Below are 17,213 nucleotides of genomic sequence, written 5' to 3'. Positions count from 1 at the left end.
GGTTTGTAAGTAAATGTTCACAGATTTATTTATAACTGACTAGAACTGGGACAAGTGAATTATCCAAAAATATGTAAAAAGAGAAAAAAATTGTGGTATATTCATATAACGGAATAATTTGGCAATGAAAGGGAAGACTAACAAAATATCTAACATGGGTAAATCTCATAATCATTAAAATTAGTAAGAAACCAAGCAAGACAGGATACACTTATAGGATGCCACTTATAAAACAATTCTAGGGGAAAAAAAACCCTATTTTACAGTGACAGAAGCAATTTAATCTCCTCAGGATTGCGATTTAGAAAAGGATGGACTACAAAGGGAGACAAGGAAACATTTTAAAATGATCATTATCTTGATTATGATGATAGTTATAAAGGCCTAGATATATGTCAAAACTAATCAAACTGTACGCTTAAATTTAAACATGAGTTTTACTCTGCTAGGCCTGGTGGCACAGGCCTGTAACACCAGCTTCTGGGGAGGCAGAGGCAGGAGGAATGCAAGTTAAAGACCATCCTGGGCAACTTAGTGAGACCCTATCTGAAAACAACAAAAAGGGCTGGAGTTGCAGCTCAACGTCAGAGTGTTGCTGGGTTCAATCTCCAGTTCCAGCTCCCCCCCCTCCCCCGACACCTCCACATACAAAGAAAGAAAAGAAAAGAGAGGAAGAGGGAATTGTATGGTATATTTTGATCTCAATAAAATTTGTAAAAAGCAAACTGGTGCAAACTGAGGAATACACAATGGGCTTTAAAAAATGTTACTATTACTATAGAAGTGGTCTTTATACATTAAACTTTTACATTAATGATTGTCATTTTTATACAAAGCAATGTATGATGAATCTATGAAAACATTCAAATGAAACATCTTTTTCAGTCATTTTAAGCACGCCATTAGAAAGGAACTTTAAAATTCATGAAAAATATTTAATACTTATAAACCCTGATGCACAGGGTGTATACTAAATCCTAACTGCCACAAAACACAAACATTCTGTATACCTCACAAATTCTTTACTTTCAGCACTATGGTAAGAAAAAAACCGGTAATCTGCTAATTCAAAAAGAAACTGTAGGGCTAGGGTTGTGGCTCAGTGGTGGAGCACTTGTCCTAAACGTGTGAGGCACTGGTTTTGATTCTCAGTACCGCATATATGTAAGTAAATAAAGGTCCATCAACAACTAAAATAAATAAATAAATAAAAATAAATAATAATAAAATAAAACCTGTAAAATTTCAAAGCTGTCCCAAAAAAGAATGAGTTCTCCTAATTTTACAGAAAACTCTCCCTGAACAGTACAGATTGCTCCACCATGGTCCACCTTTGAGAAAATGGAAACTGAACTAAGGAAAGTCTCAACAACTTTAGCCATTTAATAAGTACCTCGATGTGCACGTGCGCTGAGACCCTTGAATCCACACACCAGTTCCTCTTTGTGGGAACATCTGGTCCCATTTTCTGAGGACATCTGTGGTATCAATGGTGTAGGCGTCACAGTTAAGCGGGACTCGAGAACCTAGGGATATGTACTCCCTTCTGATCTGTTCTGGTTTCTCATCTGTTTGTTGGCCTTGGGCTTGGGAATTCCCTCTGATTGTCTGCTCTGTTTATATCCCATACTGCCCCTTTTAAGACATGGCTAGTACTGCATTGATTTTATAGGTTGGGATTTTATAGTTTGGGAAAGCCCTTGGCTGGTCAATTTAAAGGTTTCCATCTGTCAGCCATGGTTTTGGTGCTCCTCTCTGGTTGTCTCTATTTCTTTTTTTTACAATCTTGCAATTGGAGTTGGTCTGTCAGAGGTAAAGTGAGTTGAAGAAAGGATCATCTATAAGTTTAAGATAATGTTTTACTGTAATGAACTGGCTTTTTAAATAACTTTCTAAATTATTGTACAATCTTGCAGTTGGGGTTGGTCTGTCAAAGGTAAAATAAGTGGAAGAAATCTGTATGTGCAGGTCTGTTTTAAAGGTTCTTGTATGTCAGCCCTGTTTCTGTGATCCTGTCTTTTTTTTTTTGGGGGGGGGAGGGTCTGTTATTGGCCCCTTAAGACAAGGGCCATTGATCTTATTGGTAATCTCTTGAGCAGAGATAGGTTGGCTGAAGGGTCACTTATAGGGATAAGCCTGTCTTAAGAGAAAGAGAGTTTACTGTAACACAATATGGCCTTAAATGGCTTTTCTGCATTATTATACAATCTTGACCTTAAAGTTGGTCTGTCAAGGGTGAAGTATATGAAAGAGATTCTGTATGTATAGGCATTTATGCAGTTGCATGATAAAGGGACCGAACTGTCAGGAACTAAGCTGAAGGTGCCAAAAGGCACTGCCTTTGGTGTGTAAAGATAGCAGGACACCAGAAAAAAAGGCTAAAAAGATATAAATCTTTTAAACCCAGTGCTGTTTCTCAGCCTGGTCCTAGGCAGCCACAGATCTCTTCACTGTGGTCAAGGACACCAGTCCTAAACAGGTGGGGTGGGGTATGATCCCAGAAAAGCTGCCTAGGCTGTAGAAAAATGGTCAAAGAGAATCGGACCTCTGCCCTGCTTTCCAGCCCCTTTTGCCTAGGCTGCTGGCAACAAAGGATGTGGCAGTAGGTTCCAGCACTGTCAGTTTATGACCTGGCGACAGGAACAGTCTCCCCTTGTAAGATCTGACAGGAGACCCAATTTGGCCAGGGGATATTCATCACTGGGGCAAAGCAATTCTTGCTACAATACTATTCCATCAAACTAAATGCCTGGGGACACTGGCAGAATAAATAAGTGCACCTGCCTCTTCAAAGGGATCTCAAGAAAATCTAAAGAAAAGTATGGAAAGGGCTTCCCCCATTTCGTATCAATAACCTAGTATAAGGAAAAGGCCCAAAAGGAGCCTCTGGATATAACCGACAGTGAGGAACTCACTCAAAGACGATGGCATTGTGATAATGATAACTGAGACAGGTCAGGTTCAAAAATGTCCTGTGCTCCAACCCCTTAAATGCAACCTGGGAGAAAAAAGATTAAGGCACAGTTTTGTATATGCTGGATTGTCCAACTGTTTCCTGGGATGAAATTTGTTGTGTAAATTAAATGCACAGATAACATTCATAAGGACTGTTTCAGAATGTTAATTTAAGAAAGGGTTCAAAACTAGAAAAAAATAAAACAAAGTCATACATATTGAAATATATTTTAGTATGGAAAACTGGAAAGGAAAACAAATGTTTCTGGATGAGAAAATATTTTATATGGTAATGTAATATTCTCGGGCTAAAGTCCAAGATGAAAGAGGACAAAACTCAGGATGTAAAGTTGTGAATGTTTAATTAGTTGCAGAAGGTTTGTGAAAGATAAATCAAGAAGTTTGTGTTTGTGATTAAATTTGCTGTAATTAGAAAAGTCAAAGTTATATGAACTTTAATATACTGATATGGAGCAAAGTCTAAAACACTGATCTGCTTTAGTATCTATTGAGATAATTTTCTTATATTTGTTAGGTTCTATTACTTGGGGAAACTAAATCTTATAGGAATTTGGGTTTGGTTTATACCTGTTTTAAAATCTTAAATGGTTACTTTATAACTGGCTAAACAACTGTTATTTAGGTTATAATAATACTGTTCATACTCAAAATATATGTGACTAAGTATATGTATGCATCTGAGAACTATATCTAAGACTTGTATAAGTATTATGTAAAAATTTATAAAATGAGAAGTTTATGTATGTTTACGGACAATATAACCAGTAAGTGCTCTCTTTTATACATTATATCTGACATAGAAGGGCCACACTGTGATTTGAATACCTGTTTCATATCTGTTTGCTTTTAGTATGTCAATTTCTTGATGATTAACACTTTCCTAAATGTATAAGAGATTTAAGGCTATCCTTTGATTTTTGTAACCCATGCAGATTTGTGATTATCGTTAACGTACACTCCAGATTCTAAATTGTGATTTAAAATTTAAACTTAATTAAACGTAAAGATTAGGAGAACACTTTGCCAAGCTGGTGTTATCCAAACTAAAGTTATCTATACCAAAACAAATTTGTATAGATATAACAAATTTGTTATTCATGTCATTTGATGTTTTATAGCTTGATAAAGTAACCTGTTGCCAATAAGTTTTATACAATTTTATATTACTCTTCACACTGGAATTGGAATTTAAATGCATTTTTGGAATAAGGAGATCCTGATCTGCTTAAAGGTGACACTGTAAAACACAGAAGCATTCTGCCAATTTTTCCACAAAAATAAAGGTAAAAGCTCTCTCAGTCTTTTTTGGATTCATGTTTCAGATGTAATGTTGTACTATGTTATTTGTAATCAGCTCTGTCTTACCTGAGATAAAGCTCAGTCTCCTCCTTACTCCCATGTTAGAATTCTCTAAAACAGGCTGGATCATTTAAGGTTTTATTAAAAAAATTTGATTTTTGTTTTAAAGATTACTGTGATCTCAAACAGGGGATATAATACATAAGTAAAGGGTCAAGATTATAAAAGTCGTTTTTCTTGGTTCATAGCTATTACAAAAATGAAATATTTTTCTGTCCTGTTAATTTCAATTTGTAGTTTCCTTGTAAACTTTATAACTGTTGCCTATTAAGTGTTTTGCAGAGGTACTACTTCTATAAACAAACAAACAAACAAAACAACTGGGTAATTTGAGATAATAAGCCATCATCTACAGGACAGACAGTATATAATGCTGACTTCCAGTACTAATACTAACCCCCTTAAATGAAAGGGGTATCTGTAAAATTATAGATATTGAAGTTATAACCTGTTACTCCCTCTTTAAGATTGATGAAACTGGGTTTTTGGGTGTTTAAAATAAAAAATTTGGAGACCAAAGTCAAGGAAGTAAAAGGGCCAAGGAAAAAGCAGCCAACATTTTGGCCCTTGCTCTCTATGGTCAGCCAGGACCCAGAGAATGATGGGACCCATCTCTGGGCCCTGCAACTCTGTTGAGTCACCTGATCAGGAAAATTGAGGGGACCCTAGAGAACAGGAAGCCAACCAGTACACAATCTGAAAAGAGGAGGGTTACTGGAGATGGAAATGTCCCTGATGCTTACAAGAGAAGCCGTATGGTTTGCCAGACTCTGACCCATCCTAGTGAGTGGCACCATTGGTAGAGGAAAGCTAAAGAAGCCTGGAGGCTTTGCCCATGTCCCCAAGAGTCATCTCTGAGGTATCTCAGCTGGCTTTTAATAATAGATAGGAACAAGGTCATTTCTGACCAACTTTGTCTTAAATACCTGGCAGGAGAGTATAGCCTAATAGCACAGTCCTACATGTACATTTAAAAGGAAAAATGCCACAGTCTGGCTGGGCACAATTCAGGAGCCACTTGTCAAGCAGAAACTAACTTTATTTTTAGAACACATACTGCATCACAGAGCTCTTCAGGAATTCCCTCAGAGCCAAACTGCCACCACAGGCTTCCGCTTCCCTCCAGCCTCTCAACCCCAACTCCTCCCGCTCTTGAGGCAGATTGGCTGGGTCACGATGGTGGCGCCAAAAGAGTCCCCCAATGAGCAGCTCCCTGGTCTGAAAGGGTGGGGAAACAGCCCAATGAGCATCACCACAGAGGAGCCAATCAGCTGGTAGCTGGAAGTTTGCTGGGGCTATAGTGAGCCAATCAGCTGTAAGTTTGCTGGGGCCCCTTTGGCTGTGGCTCTCAACAGAAAAACAATAGTTTTTTAAATGTAACTTAAGATGTACACTTGTGTCAGCCCTACCAAATCTAAGTGAAGCTGGAGGCTACAAAGGAAGGGTTCTTGTATGAACGTGCCTAATAATAATGATCACAAGAGGAGCTGGGATTGTGGCACAGAGGTAGAGAGCACGCCTAGCATACATGAGGCACTGGGTTTGATCCTCAGCACCACATAAAAATAAAATAAAAATATGTGTCCACCTATAAATAAAAAACAAAATTAAAAAAAATAATGATCACAAGAGTCATAAATTTGTCTTAATTTGAGTCTGATTTCATAGACCTACAAATCTTCCTTACTTTCTACACTGGTGAATTCGATGTTTTTTACTGGGAAGATTGTGAGTTACTGTCCTCATGATTTTCAGAGGCTGGCTAAAATACAAATTGTTTTTGTGGTAATTATTTACAAAGAAGTAATGCTTTGCTGTCTTTATTGTTGTCTTAGCATAATCCCTGCCCTATATATGCCTTGTTCAGTCACCTGCCATATGCCTCTGTGGACCTCTGTACTGCTCTGATGCTGAATGCCCTTAACTGTCCATTACCCACATGACAGAGAACAAGTAACAAGGTTAATTCCCTCAACTTTGCCCCCTTTCAGCAGGAAGCACTTTGGACATAGAAATGGAATATAGAAATGGGGAAATGTAATAGTTGTCCACTTTATGCTTTGAATATAGCCCTTGCTGCTCTTCCACTTCAACTTATTTTAAAAATTGACGTTTCTTTCTCTTCCTCTCTCTTTGCTCCTCCCTAATCCCTCCCCTTCCCTAATCTCAGGGAAAACAGTATTACCTTTCTTCCCCATCCTAGGCAGAATTATCTGTCCCTGAGTATATACCTACCATAGAAACAAAGTAATCCAGACTTTGGGGATGGCAATAGAATATCTCAGAAATGACCATTTCCCAAATTAACAAGTGAATTAAAACTCCATAGAGAGAACACATGGAATGTAGCCTTTGAGTTTCTTCTTTAAAATCCCCTGTTCCTGATGATGGGCAGAATCACAGTCTTTGGAACAGGAGTCCCCTATGTTTCTCCTTTGCTAGCAAAGCAATAAATCTTTTTCCTTTTTCTTTCTTTCTTTTTTTTTTTTTAAAAATATTTATTGTTTAGTTTTCGGCGGACACAACATCTTTGTTTGTATGTGGTGCTGAGGATCGAACCCGGGCCGCACGCATGCTAGGCGAGCGCGCTACCGCTTGAGCCACATCCCCAGCCCAATCTTTTTCCTTTTTCTCAAAAAAAAAAAAAAGAAAGAAAGAAAACAGAAAAAAAGGACCTCATAGTACTCATAGTGGTTACAAAACCAATTCTCGACTTTCACAAATACTATTAAGATTTTTGATACAGAGCATCATTACCTAGAACAACTGCTAGTAGGTAGCGCTTTGGCCAGATGCACAGACTTTACATATCAACTGATAATTTTAATTAAAAGTAAACAAGCCAGGCAAGGTGGCAAATGTCAGTAATCCCAGCTACTTTGGAGTCTTACACAGAAGGATTGCCAGTTTGAGGTTAGCCATGGCAATTTAGGGAGACTATGTCTAAAAATAAAAAGGATTGGGCTGGGGCTGTAGCTCAGTGGTAGAGCACTTGCCTTGCAGGCATGAGGCACTGGGTTTGATTCTCGGCACCACATTAAAAAAATTAAGTAAGTAAAGGCATTGTGTCCATCTACAACTAAACATATAATAAGCAAATAGTAAATATAATATATAAATAGTAAATAATAAGTAAATTGTAAATAAAAACGGCTCAGTAGCAGAGTGCTTGCCCAGCATGTACAAGGCCCTTGATTTAATCCCCAGCAATGCAAAAAAATAAAAATAAAAAATAAATTAAAGCCTCTCAATGCTGCATTTTCTCACGTCTACAATATATGCTTTTAAGAAAAAGACCGATTAATTTAAGAAATAGAAAATGCAAGTATTATGCCATTTATAAAAAAAAAAAAAAAGCCTTCTCTAACCTGGTTTAATGGTTAATAATCAGTTTGTCTTAAATCAACTTAGTTCTCCTCTTCCTATGATTTGTCAAATTTCTGATAGTATTTGGTTAAATAACTACCTAATAGTAACTGTGTAAGTCTAATATGCAAAAATTGCACTTAAAGAGGTATCAGTAAACAGAATCCCAAGCAGTGTGCCTACTGCTCTGTTCTGCTCCATTTGGAAGACCAGTACACACAAAAGAAAACAAACTTTTTTTAGCTCACTAGAGGGCTAAAAGCAAAGGACCCATAAGCATAAACCACAAATACCCAGAGAAAATATAGTATTTGTTCAGGTTTTATGAAATTATACCAAAAAGACACAGGAAAAGAACATACTGAAGTTGAGACAGGAATAAACAACAATAAAAAAATCAAAACACGGGCTGGGGATGTGGCTCAAGCAGTAGCACGCTCGCCTGGCATTCGTGCAGCCCGGGTTCGATCCTCAGCACCACATACAAACAAAGATGTTGTGTCCGCCGAAAACTAAAAGTAAATAATAAAAAATTCTCTCTCTCTCACTCTCTTTAAAAAAAAAAAATCAAAACACAACAAAATATGTACTCTCCAGCTTGTATAAAAATAAAATAGTTTTAAAGTTACTTTAATAATTCTTCTGGCTATTTTTTCTTCAAGAAATTAACATGTGGAAAGGCGCTGGGGTTGTGGCTCAGTGGTAGAGTGCTCGCCTAGCATGCACAAGGCACCGAGTTTGATCCTCAGCACCACATAAATGTAAAATAAAGATATTGTGTCCACCTAAAACTTAAGAATAAATATTTTTAAAAAAAGAAATTAACATGTGGTATATATTTCCACAAAGAAACTTTTTTAAGTTGACGATAGACCTTTATTTTATTTATTTATATGTGGAGCTGAGAATCAAACCCAGTACCTCACACATGCCAGGCAAGCGTGCTACTGCTGAGTCCCAGCTCACTAAGAAACTTCTTAACTCATTTTTAAAACAGTGAAAAAGTAGGCCGGGCATGGTGGTACTCGCCTGTAATCCCAGCGGCTTGAGAGGCTGAGGCAGGAGAATTTAAAGTTCAAAACCAGTCTCAGCAAAATTGAGGTGCTAAGCAACTCAGTGAGAACTTGTCTCTAAAGAAAATACAAAATAGGGCTGGGGATGTGGCTCAGTGGTTGAGTGCCCCTGAGTTCAATCCCTGGCATTTGTTCCCCCACCCCAATAATAATAATAATGAAAAACCAGAAACAATTAAATGACCAAACACTGGAAACTGAATAAATAAATTATGGCACATTATTAAAATGGAGTATTATGTAATCCTTAAGAATAATATTGTGGGGTTGGGGCTGTAGCTCAATGGTAGAGTGCTTGCCTAGCATGTGTGAGGCACTGGGTTTGAGCCTCAGCACAGCATAAATATAAATAAATAAATAAAACAAAGGTATAAAAAATACAGTAACATTATTTTTTAAAAAATGAATAATGTTGTGGTTGGGCACTGTGGCATTTGTTTGTAGTAAACTACTTGGGAGGTTGAGCGCATATGACTGTTTGAGCCTAGGAGTTCAAGACCAAACTGGGCAACATAGCAAGACCTCTTTAAAAAAAAAAAAAGTGTTATAAAAAAACCAGCTAACAGCATTTAAAGTTGTTCATACTATGATCTTTAAAAAATCTTGCAAACGATATGGATATCCAGGTATAGGAGACCTATAGGGCCCAAAGACATGAATAGAAAAGATCTTCACAAGGACATAAACTTGTCCTTATCCACAAGGACACGACTTGCCAAAAAATTCAAAAGTACAAGGAAAGAGAATTCTAAAAGCTACAAGAGAATATTGCCAAGTCACATTTAAAGGGACCCCCATTAGACTAAGAGTAGATTTCTTAGCAGATACCTTACAGGCATACCCAGCACAGCTATTCTTCAGAAACGAATAAAGTAAAAACTAGGAGAACTTATCACCACAAGACCTTACTAAAGATGCTTAAGGGAGTCCTTAGAAGTGAAAGAAAGATAACCACCATTATGCAAACACATGAAAGTACGAAAAAGGAAGAACAGACACACAAAACAGAAAAAAATCAAATCTTACCAATACAGTAAACTACCAAATCACAAAATGAACCCTTTAAAAAAATGGATATTCAAAACAATTAGAATAAAACTAACAAAAATCAACAATAATCTTGAATGTAAATGAACTTCTCCAAATAAAAGACACAGACTGGATGAATGCATTAAAAACCAAACCAAACCAAACCAAACCACAAACAAACAAATAAGGACTCAATGATATCTTGCCTGTAAGAAACTCACTATAAGAAATTCATGTGTAGGAAAAATTCTACACAAATAAAAACCAAAAATGACCAGGAGTAGCTATGCTTACATAAGACAAAAAAGACATGAAGACAAAAACTCTGAGACAGGCCAGGCATGGTGGCACATGCCTGTAATCTCAGTAACTTGGGAGGCTGAGACAGGAGGATCACAAGTTCAAGGCCAGACTTCGAAATTTAGTGAAAGCCTCAGCAACTTGGAAGAGACACTGCCACAAAATACAAAGTAAAAAAAGAGATGATAAAATGGTTGTAAATGTATATGTACCTAATGCCAGAGCATGCAGTTTAAAACAACAACAACAAAAAACCATTATTAGCTAATAATAGCTAAAGGGAGTCACAGGTTCCAATACAACGATAGTAGGGGACTTCAACAGCCCACTTTTATTAATGAATAGAGTGACAAAACAACAACAATAAAGATACATTAAACTATATTACAGACTGAATGGACCTAACACAGACATTGATAGAGCATTTCATCCAATAACTGCAAAAAACTCACCATTTTCATAAGCATATGGAACTCTCTAGAATAGAGCATATATTAGGGCCACAAAAGAAGTCTTAACATTCAAGAACACTGAAATCACATTCTATATCTTTTCTGACCACAGTAGAACAGAACTAGAAATCAACAAAAAAACTTAACGAATATGTCAAGAAAAATTATAAACAACTTAGCAACGCATCTCAGGGTCCTGGGGGGTTGGGATAGGGGGTGAGGGCGGGGTGAGAACAACCCTGAAATTAGAAGGAAATAACAAAGATCAGAGAAGAATAAATGAAGTAGAGATCAACTGAATAAAGAGTTGGTTTTTTTTTTTTTTTTTTTGGGTACTGGGGATTGAACTCAGGGGCACTCAACCACTGAACTACATCCCCCAGCCCAATTTTGTATTTTATTTAGAGACAGAGTCTCTCCAAATTGCTTAGTGCCTCGCTTTTGCTGAGGCTGGTTTTGAACTTGTGATCCTCCTGCTTCCCTCAGCCTCCCAAGGTGCTGGGATTAAAGGTGAGTGCCACCATGCCCAGTAAGGGTTGGTCTTTTGAAAAAACATAAGTCAACAACCCTTTAGCTAGCTAGATTAACCAAGAAAAAAGAGAAGCCCCAAATAAAATCAGAAATGAAAAAAGAGATGTAATAATTTATATCACACAAAAAAAGAGCATTAGGAATTATTATGAAAAATTATATAACAAATTGGAAAACCTAGGAGAATGGATATATTTCTGGCCAAAAGTGACCTAGAAAAATTGAATCTAAAAACTTTGAACAGACCAATATCAAGTAATGAGGTTTAATCAATAATAAAAACAGCTCCCAACAAAGAAAAGCCTAGATTCAGTGGCTCCACTGCTGAATTTTACCAGATATTTAGTGAAGAACTAACCACTCTAAAAAACTGAAATGGAGGGAACCAATCTGAATTTAGTCTATGAGACCAGCATTAGCCTGATACCAAAACCAAATCAGGCGGCAATAAAAAACGAAAATTTTTATATCCATATCCCTGATGAACATGCATGCAAAAATTTTCAACAAAATACTAGCAAATAAAATTCAACATCGCATCAAAACATCACTTAACCACAATCAAGTTAGATTTGTCCCAGGGATCCAAGGATGGTTCAACATAGGCCAATCAATAAACATTCAATATCTCTTCACAATGAAAGCCAGGAATGAGCCAGGCATTGTAGCTCATGTCTGTAATTTTAGCTACTTGGGAGGCTGAGGCACAAGTTCCACAGGTTTGAGATTAACCTGGGCAACTTAGTAAGATTATGTTTTAAAATCAAATTTATAAAAGAGCTAAGGATGTACAGCACTTATTTAGCAAATGTGAGGTCTTAATACAGCACTGCAAAGCAAAACAACAACATACTTCTGAACAAGTATAGAAGAATCATACCTCAATATAATAAAGGGTGCTATGACAAACCCATATCCAAATCATAATGAATGGAGGAGGGGGGATGCTGAAAGTGTTCCACTACGATCCACTAAACAATGGTATCCACCTACTCTCACTGATCTTATTAAATAGTTCTAGAAGTTTTAGCCAGAGACAATTGGGCAAGAGAAAGAAATAATAACCATATTCAATAGAAAGAAGGAAGTAAAATTATTCTTATTTGCAGATGATATAATTCTCTACACAGAAAAGCCTAAAAGTTCCACCAAAAGACTATAAGAATAAGTGAAATTAGTAAAGTTGTAGAATAAAAAAATCAACATACAAATAAATAGTATTTCTATATATCAATAATGAACTTGTTGAAAAAGAAATCATTAAAGCAATCCAATTCACACTAGTTGTAATTTTTTTTAAATACCAAGGAATAAATTTAACCAATGAAGAGACAGACCTCGAAAATAAAAATTATAACGCATTAATTAAAGAAATTGAGGAAAAGATAAAAAATTAGAAAGACCTCCTATGTTCGTATATTAGGAAAATTAATATTGTTAAAGCCCACATTACCCAAAGCAATTTACAAATTCAATGCATTATTTCCTATCAAAACACCAATGACATTATTCACAAAATTAGAAAAAAAAATCCTAAAATTCATATGGAACCATAGAAGACCCTGAACAAAAACAAAACAACAACAACAACAACAACAACAACAAAAAACAAAGCTGGAGGCATTATAATATCTGATTTATAGACATATTACAGAGGGGGTATGGGGGTAGGAAAGGCAGAGGAATGAGATGGACATCATTACTCTAAGTACATATATGAAGACACGAATGGTGTGACTCTATGTTGTATACAACCAGAGATATGAAAAATTGTTGAATATATATATAATATGAATTGATAAACATTCTGCTATCATAAATATCAAATTAGAATAAATTTTAAAAAAGACATACTACTGAGCCACAGTACCAAAACAGGATACTAATGGCATAAAAACAGAAAATCTATATACCAACGGAAAAGAATAAGGTTCCCAGAAATAAATTAATGCAAGTACAGCAAATTAATTTATGTATTTTTTGTTTGTCTTATGTTTTAGTGGTCCTGGGCATCAAACTTAAGGCCTTACACATGCTAGGTAAGTGCTTTACCACTAAACTAACCCCAGCAAACACTGATTCTTGATAAAGGCCGAAAAACATGATGCTGAAAAAACTGGATTATCTACAGGCAAAATACTGAAAATTGTTCCCTAACTCCTACTCTGTATAAAAATCAAATGAAAATGGATCAAAGACTTAAATGTAAAATTGATATTCTGAAACTACTAGAAGAAAATGTAGGGGAAACATTTCAAGGAATTAATATATCCACTGACTGTTTACATCTGACCTTAAGAACAAGCAACAACAACAAAAAAACAGACAAATAGGATTACATGAAATTAAAAAGCTTTTATACAACAAAGCAGATAATCAATAGAGTGAAGAGAAAACTTATAGAATGACAGAAAATGTGCTGACTACTCCTCTAATAGAGAATTATTATCCAGAATACATAAGGAATTCAAAATATTTAACAGAAAACTAAAAACAAGTAATTCAGTTAAAAGATGGACCAAGTGATCTAAATAGGTACTTCCCAAAAGAAAAAATGTCAATGGCCAACAAATATATTTTCAAAATGCTCAATAATCATTAGCCATTAAGGGAATGCAAATTGAAACTACAATGAGCTATCATCTCACCCCAGTTTGAATGGCTATTATCAAGAAGACAAAAAATAACAAATGCTGACAAGAATGTAGAGAATAAGCAACTTTCATACCATCTTTGTAGAAATGTAAATTAGTATAGCCATTATGGAAAACAGTATGGAGGTGCCTCAAAAAACTAAAAATAGATCTACAATATAATATAGCTATCCCCACTCTTGGGTAAGTAAACAAAGAAAAGGAAAAAGGCATACCAAAGAGATATCTGTATGACCATAACCCTGTTCACTGTGGCACTATTCCGAATAGCTACGATATGCAGTCTCAACCTAGGTACCAAACAACAGGTGAATGGATAAAGAAAATATTATACACACACACACACACACACACACGAGTATTATTCAGTCATAAAGAAAAATAAAATCCTTTTTTGCTGCAAAATGGATGGAACTGGAGGATTTGATTATCTTCAGTGAAAATAAGGCATGTGGAAGCTAAAACTTCATCTGAATATAAAATAGTAATTACTAGAAGATGAGAAAGGTGAGGGGAGAGTGGGTAAAAAGTGGGCAGATAAACAGTGACTGGATTTGATCAGTGCACGAATGCTATTAATATGTACAATTAATACATGTTAACCAAAATTAAATGTGTTTTAAAAATTTAAAAACTAGAAACAATTTAAATAACCAAATATTGGAAGCCAAATAAATTATGGCAATCATTTAGAACGGCATTGGGGCTACAGTTGTATTGTGTCTCAGTGGTACAGTGCTTGCCTAGCAAGTGTGAAGGCAATGGGTTTAATCACATAAAATAGCATCACATAAATTTAAAAAAAATAAAAGTTTTTAAAAAAATACTGTAGGATGTCCAGTGTAACTTCACATCATGTACAACCACAAGAATGGGAAGTTATACTCCATGTGTATATGTCAAAATACATGCTACTGTCATGTATAACTAAAAGGAATGAATAAAAATTAAAGGAAAAAAAAAAAAAGAATAGTGCTGGGGGCTGGGGTTATAGCTCAGCGGTAGAGTGCTTGCCTTGCACTTGTGAGGTACTGGATTCGATCCTCAGCACCACATAAAAAATAAATAAATAAATAAAACAAATAAAGATATTGTGTCCATTTAAAAAAAAGTACTGAAAAATCATTTACCAGCATTCAAAGATGTTGAGATTATATATTGTTTAAAAAGTTACAAAACATTATATATTTTAGGTTTTTGAAAGTTGTGAAAACAAACTACATGCTGAAAAGCCTTTAACAAAAAATCTATAAAATGTCATCAATGGTTATACAACTGGATGGTGAGAATGTTTTTAAAATACAGACAGAAATGTGACTGTAATAAGGTAAAACAAGACAGCTTAAACAGTGATACAAAATTTATTTTATAAAGAAAAAAATGGTTAAAAAATTGAAGGAGAAAATGAACCTTGGGTAGCTCTGAATGTGGTAATAAGTTTTTGAACTGATATTGTTTACTATCAAAAACAGAACACATTAAATCAATGGAATGAGGCAAACATGAGAAAATCTTTAGAAGTTGCTTTAAATTGAATACTTATTCCAGTAAACAACCACCTTAATCATCTTTTTTTATTCCTAACATAGAAAGGCAACATTTCTGTTTCTGACAACCAAAAAGATACTCTTAGGAGTTCTACCAATCATCTATTCCTCCAAAATGAACCTTTATTATCATTTAAATAAAACAAACAAAAGAGGAAAAGAAATCAGGACTCCTTGGAAAACTGATTCTATGTAACCACCTCCTGAAAACCACTCATGAATTTATTTATTCTTGGATTATCCTTTATTTCTTTATCTAAAACACAGCAGTTAAAAAAAAGCTATCTACAATTACAAAATTTAAAGACTTCTGAAGAAACAACTTATATTTTTCTGGTATTACAAGTTAATATTTCATCTGCTTTTTCTTTTTTTAATATTTGCATTTGAAAACATACCTTCAACAATTGTATATTTTGACACTAGTATATTTTGCATATTTGTCCTACATTTCAAGGGAACTATGTCTTATAGCATTAAAAAAAGAAAAAAAGCCTCCCCATTCTATTACCTGAGTTTTCAAATAGGATTCTGATCTATCTACACCACATTCAAGCAATAAAAAGAATGATCACAAATGTGTCAAAAAATTAACAACTTTTCTGCTTTAATATGTGAATAAAAGCAAAATCAAAGCCAAAATTCCCAGATAATATTTCTGATTTAATCAAAGAGAAGAATTTTTAAAAATTATGTATTTGTCTCCCCTTTTATTTACATGTAGAGACCAAAGTGTTGATATTATCAAAAATATATAAAAATTTCACTTCATATGGAAAATAAAGAAGTTTCATGAAACATCCCCAAATATACTCACAGAAAGATAACTGTTAACATCCACATCATCAGTTATGGTTTGGCGTTCTCCTCTGTAGTTTATTTTCCGAAACCTTCGTCGAGACTGTCTGGCAGGAATTTCTCTTTGTAGAAAACTATCTTCATTATCTTTAGAATTCTCTACCTGAAACACATGTTCACATTTCTGATTAAACACCCAATTTTTCCATGTTACCAACAGTCTATGAAGTCTTATCAGGCTCATAAGGAATCTTCATTTACTTCTGGCAAGAAATTGCCTCAAAAAAAAAAAAAAAAAAAAAAAAAACAAGTCTGTATAGGACAAAGCTCATGAGTTCTAAAAGATTAAAGACAATGTTATAAAAGATTAGGAGACCACAGTTTCCTTCCAGGAAATAGTCTCTTGTGCACATAAACATATATCCTCTAAGTAAAGTCACTTACCAGAAATGAAGGCTGTTAACTACACCTACACATTCAATAATTACAAATGGCCTGATGACATACATATTTTACTTAGCAAACAATCATGAGTATGATTTACAGTGAAATGCTGAAAATCAAAACCAAAAACAAGTTACTCATTATTCTTTGGTTTTAACTGAGTATATGACAACAGCCAAAAGTAAGGCTAGCATCTTTTAATAAAGGAGCATAGTGGTACATGCTTGTAATCCCAGGTACTCAGGAGACTCAGGAAGGAGAATGGCAAGTTTGAGGACAGCCTTGGAAACTTATTGAGACCCTGTCTTAAAATAAAAAGCAAAAAATGGCTGGGGACATAGCTCAGTGGTAGAGTACCTTTGGATTCAATACCAAGTACAGAGAGAGGGAGACAGAGAATAAGAAAAAACCCTAACATTTATATAGAACTTAAAATTAGTCAACATGTATACTGTGTGTGTATGTGTGTATAAAATACCATCTAGTTCACTCTATAGCTCTCTAAGCAGGTACTACCATTTATAGTTTACAGACAAGCAAAATAAAACCCCAAAAGATGAGTGACTTTCCAGGCTTACAACAGTGATACTTATTAAAGTGCATGGGCATGAGGTCTATTTCCAAAGCTTATGCTGTTGAGGCAAGACTGCACTGCTTGTCCAATCACTGACTAAAGAATAGTTT

The 17,213-nt window shown here is 35.2% G+C and overlaps 1 protein-coding gene across 8 annotated transcripts in view; it reads right to left on the bottom strand.

Annotated features, from left to right (window-relative positions):
* Positions 1 to 17,213, bottom strand: part of LOC124097579 (rap guanine nucleotide exchange factor 6) — a 172,162-nt gene that overhangs the window by 70,882 nt on the left and 84,067 nt on the right. For 5 of the 8 annotated variants that reach the window (XM_058581879.1, XM_058581878.1, XM_046452057.2 and 2 more), the window contains one exon: positions 16,105 to 16,248. In XM_058581879.1, the coding sequence (XP_058437862.1) occupies positions 16,105 to 16,248 (144 nt within the window). Of the gene's footprint in view, positions 1 to 16,104; positions 16,249 to 17,213 lie in introns of those variants that run through there. The other 3 variants (XM_058581882.1, XM_046452062.2, XM_058581883.1) reach the window with 2 other exon arrangements.

This window comes from Marmota monax, unplaced genomic scaffold (assembly GCF_021218885.2).
Source record: "Marmota monax isolate L192 unplaced genomic scaffold, Marmota_monax_Labrador192_F-V1.1 WCK01_AAM20220418_F8-fsc00598, whole genome shotgun sequence".
NCBI classification, from domain to species: domain Eukaryota; kingdom Metazoa; phylum Chordata; class Mammalia; order Rodentia; family Sciuridae; genus Marmota; species Marmota monax.
The sequence above is the reverse complement of the archived record's forward strand: the minus strand, read 5'-3'. Positions and strand labels throughout refer to the sequence as shown.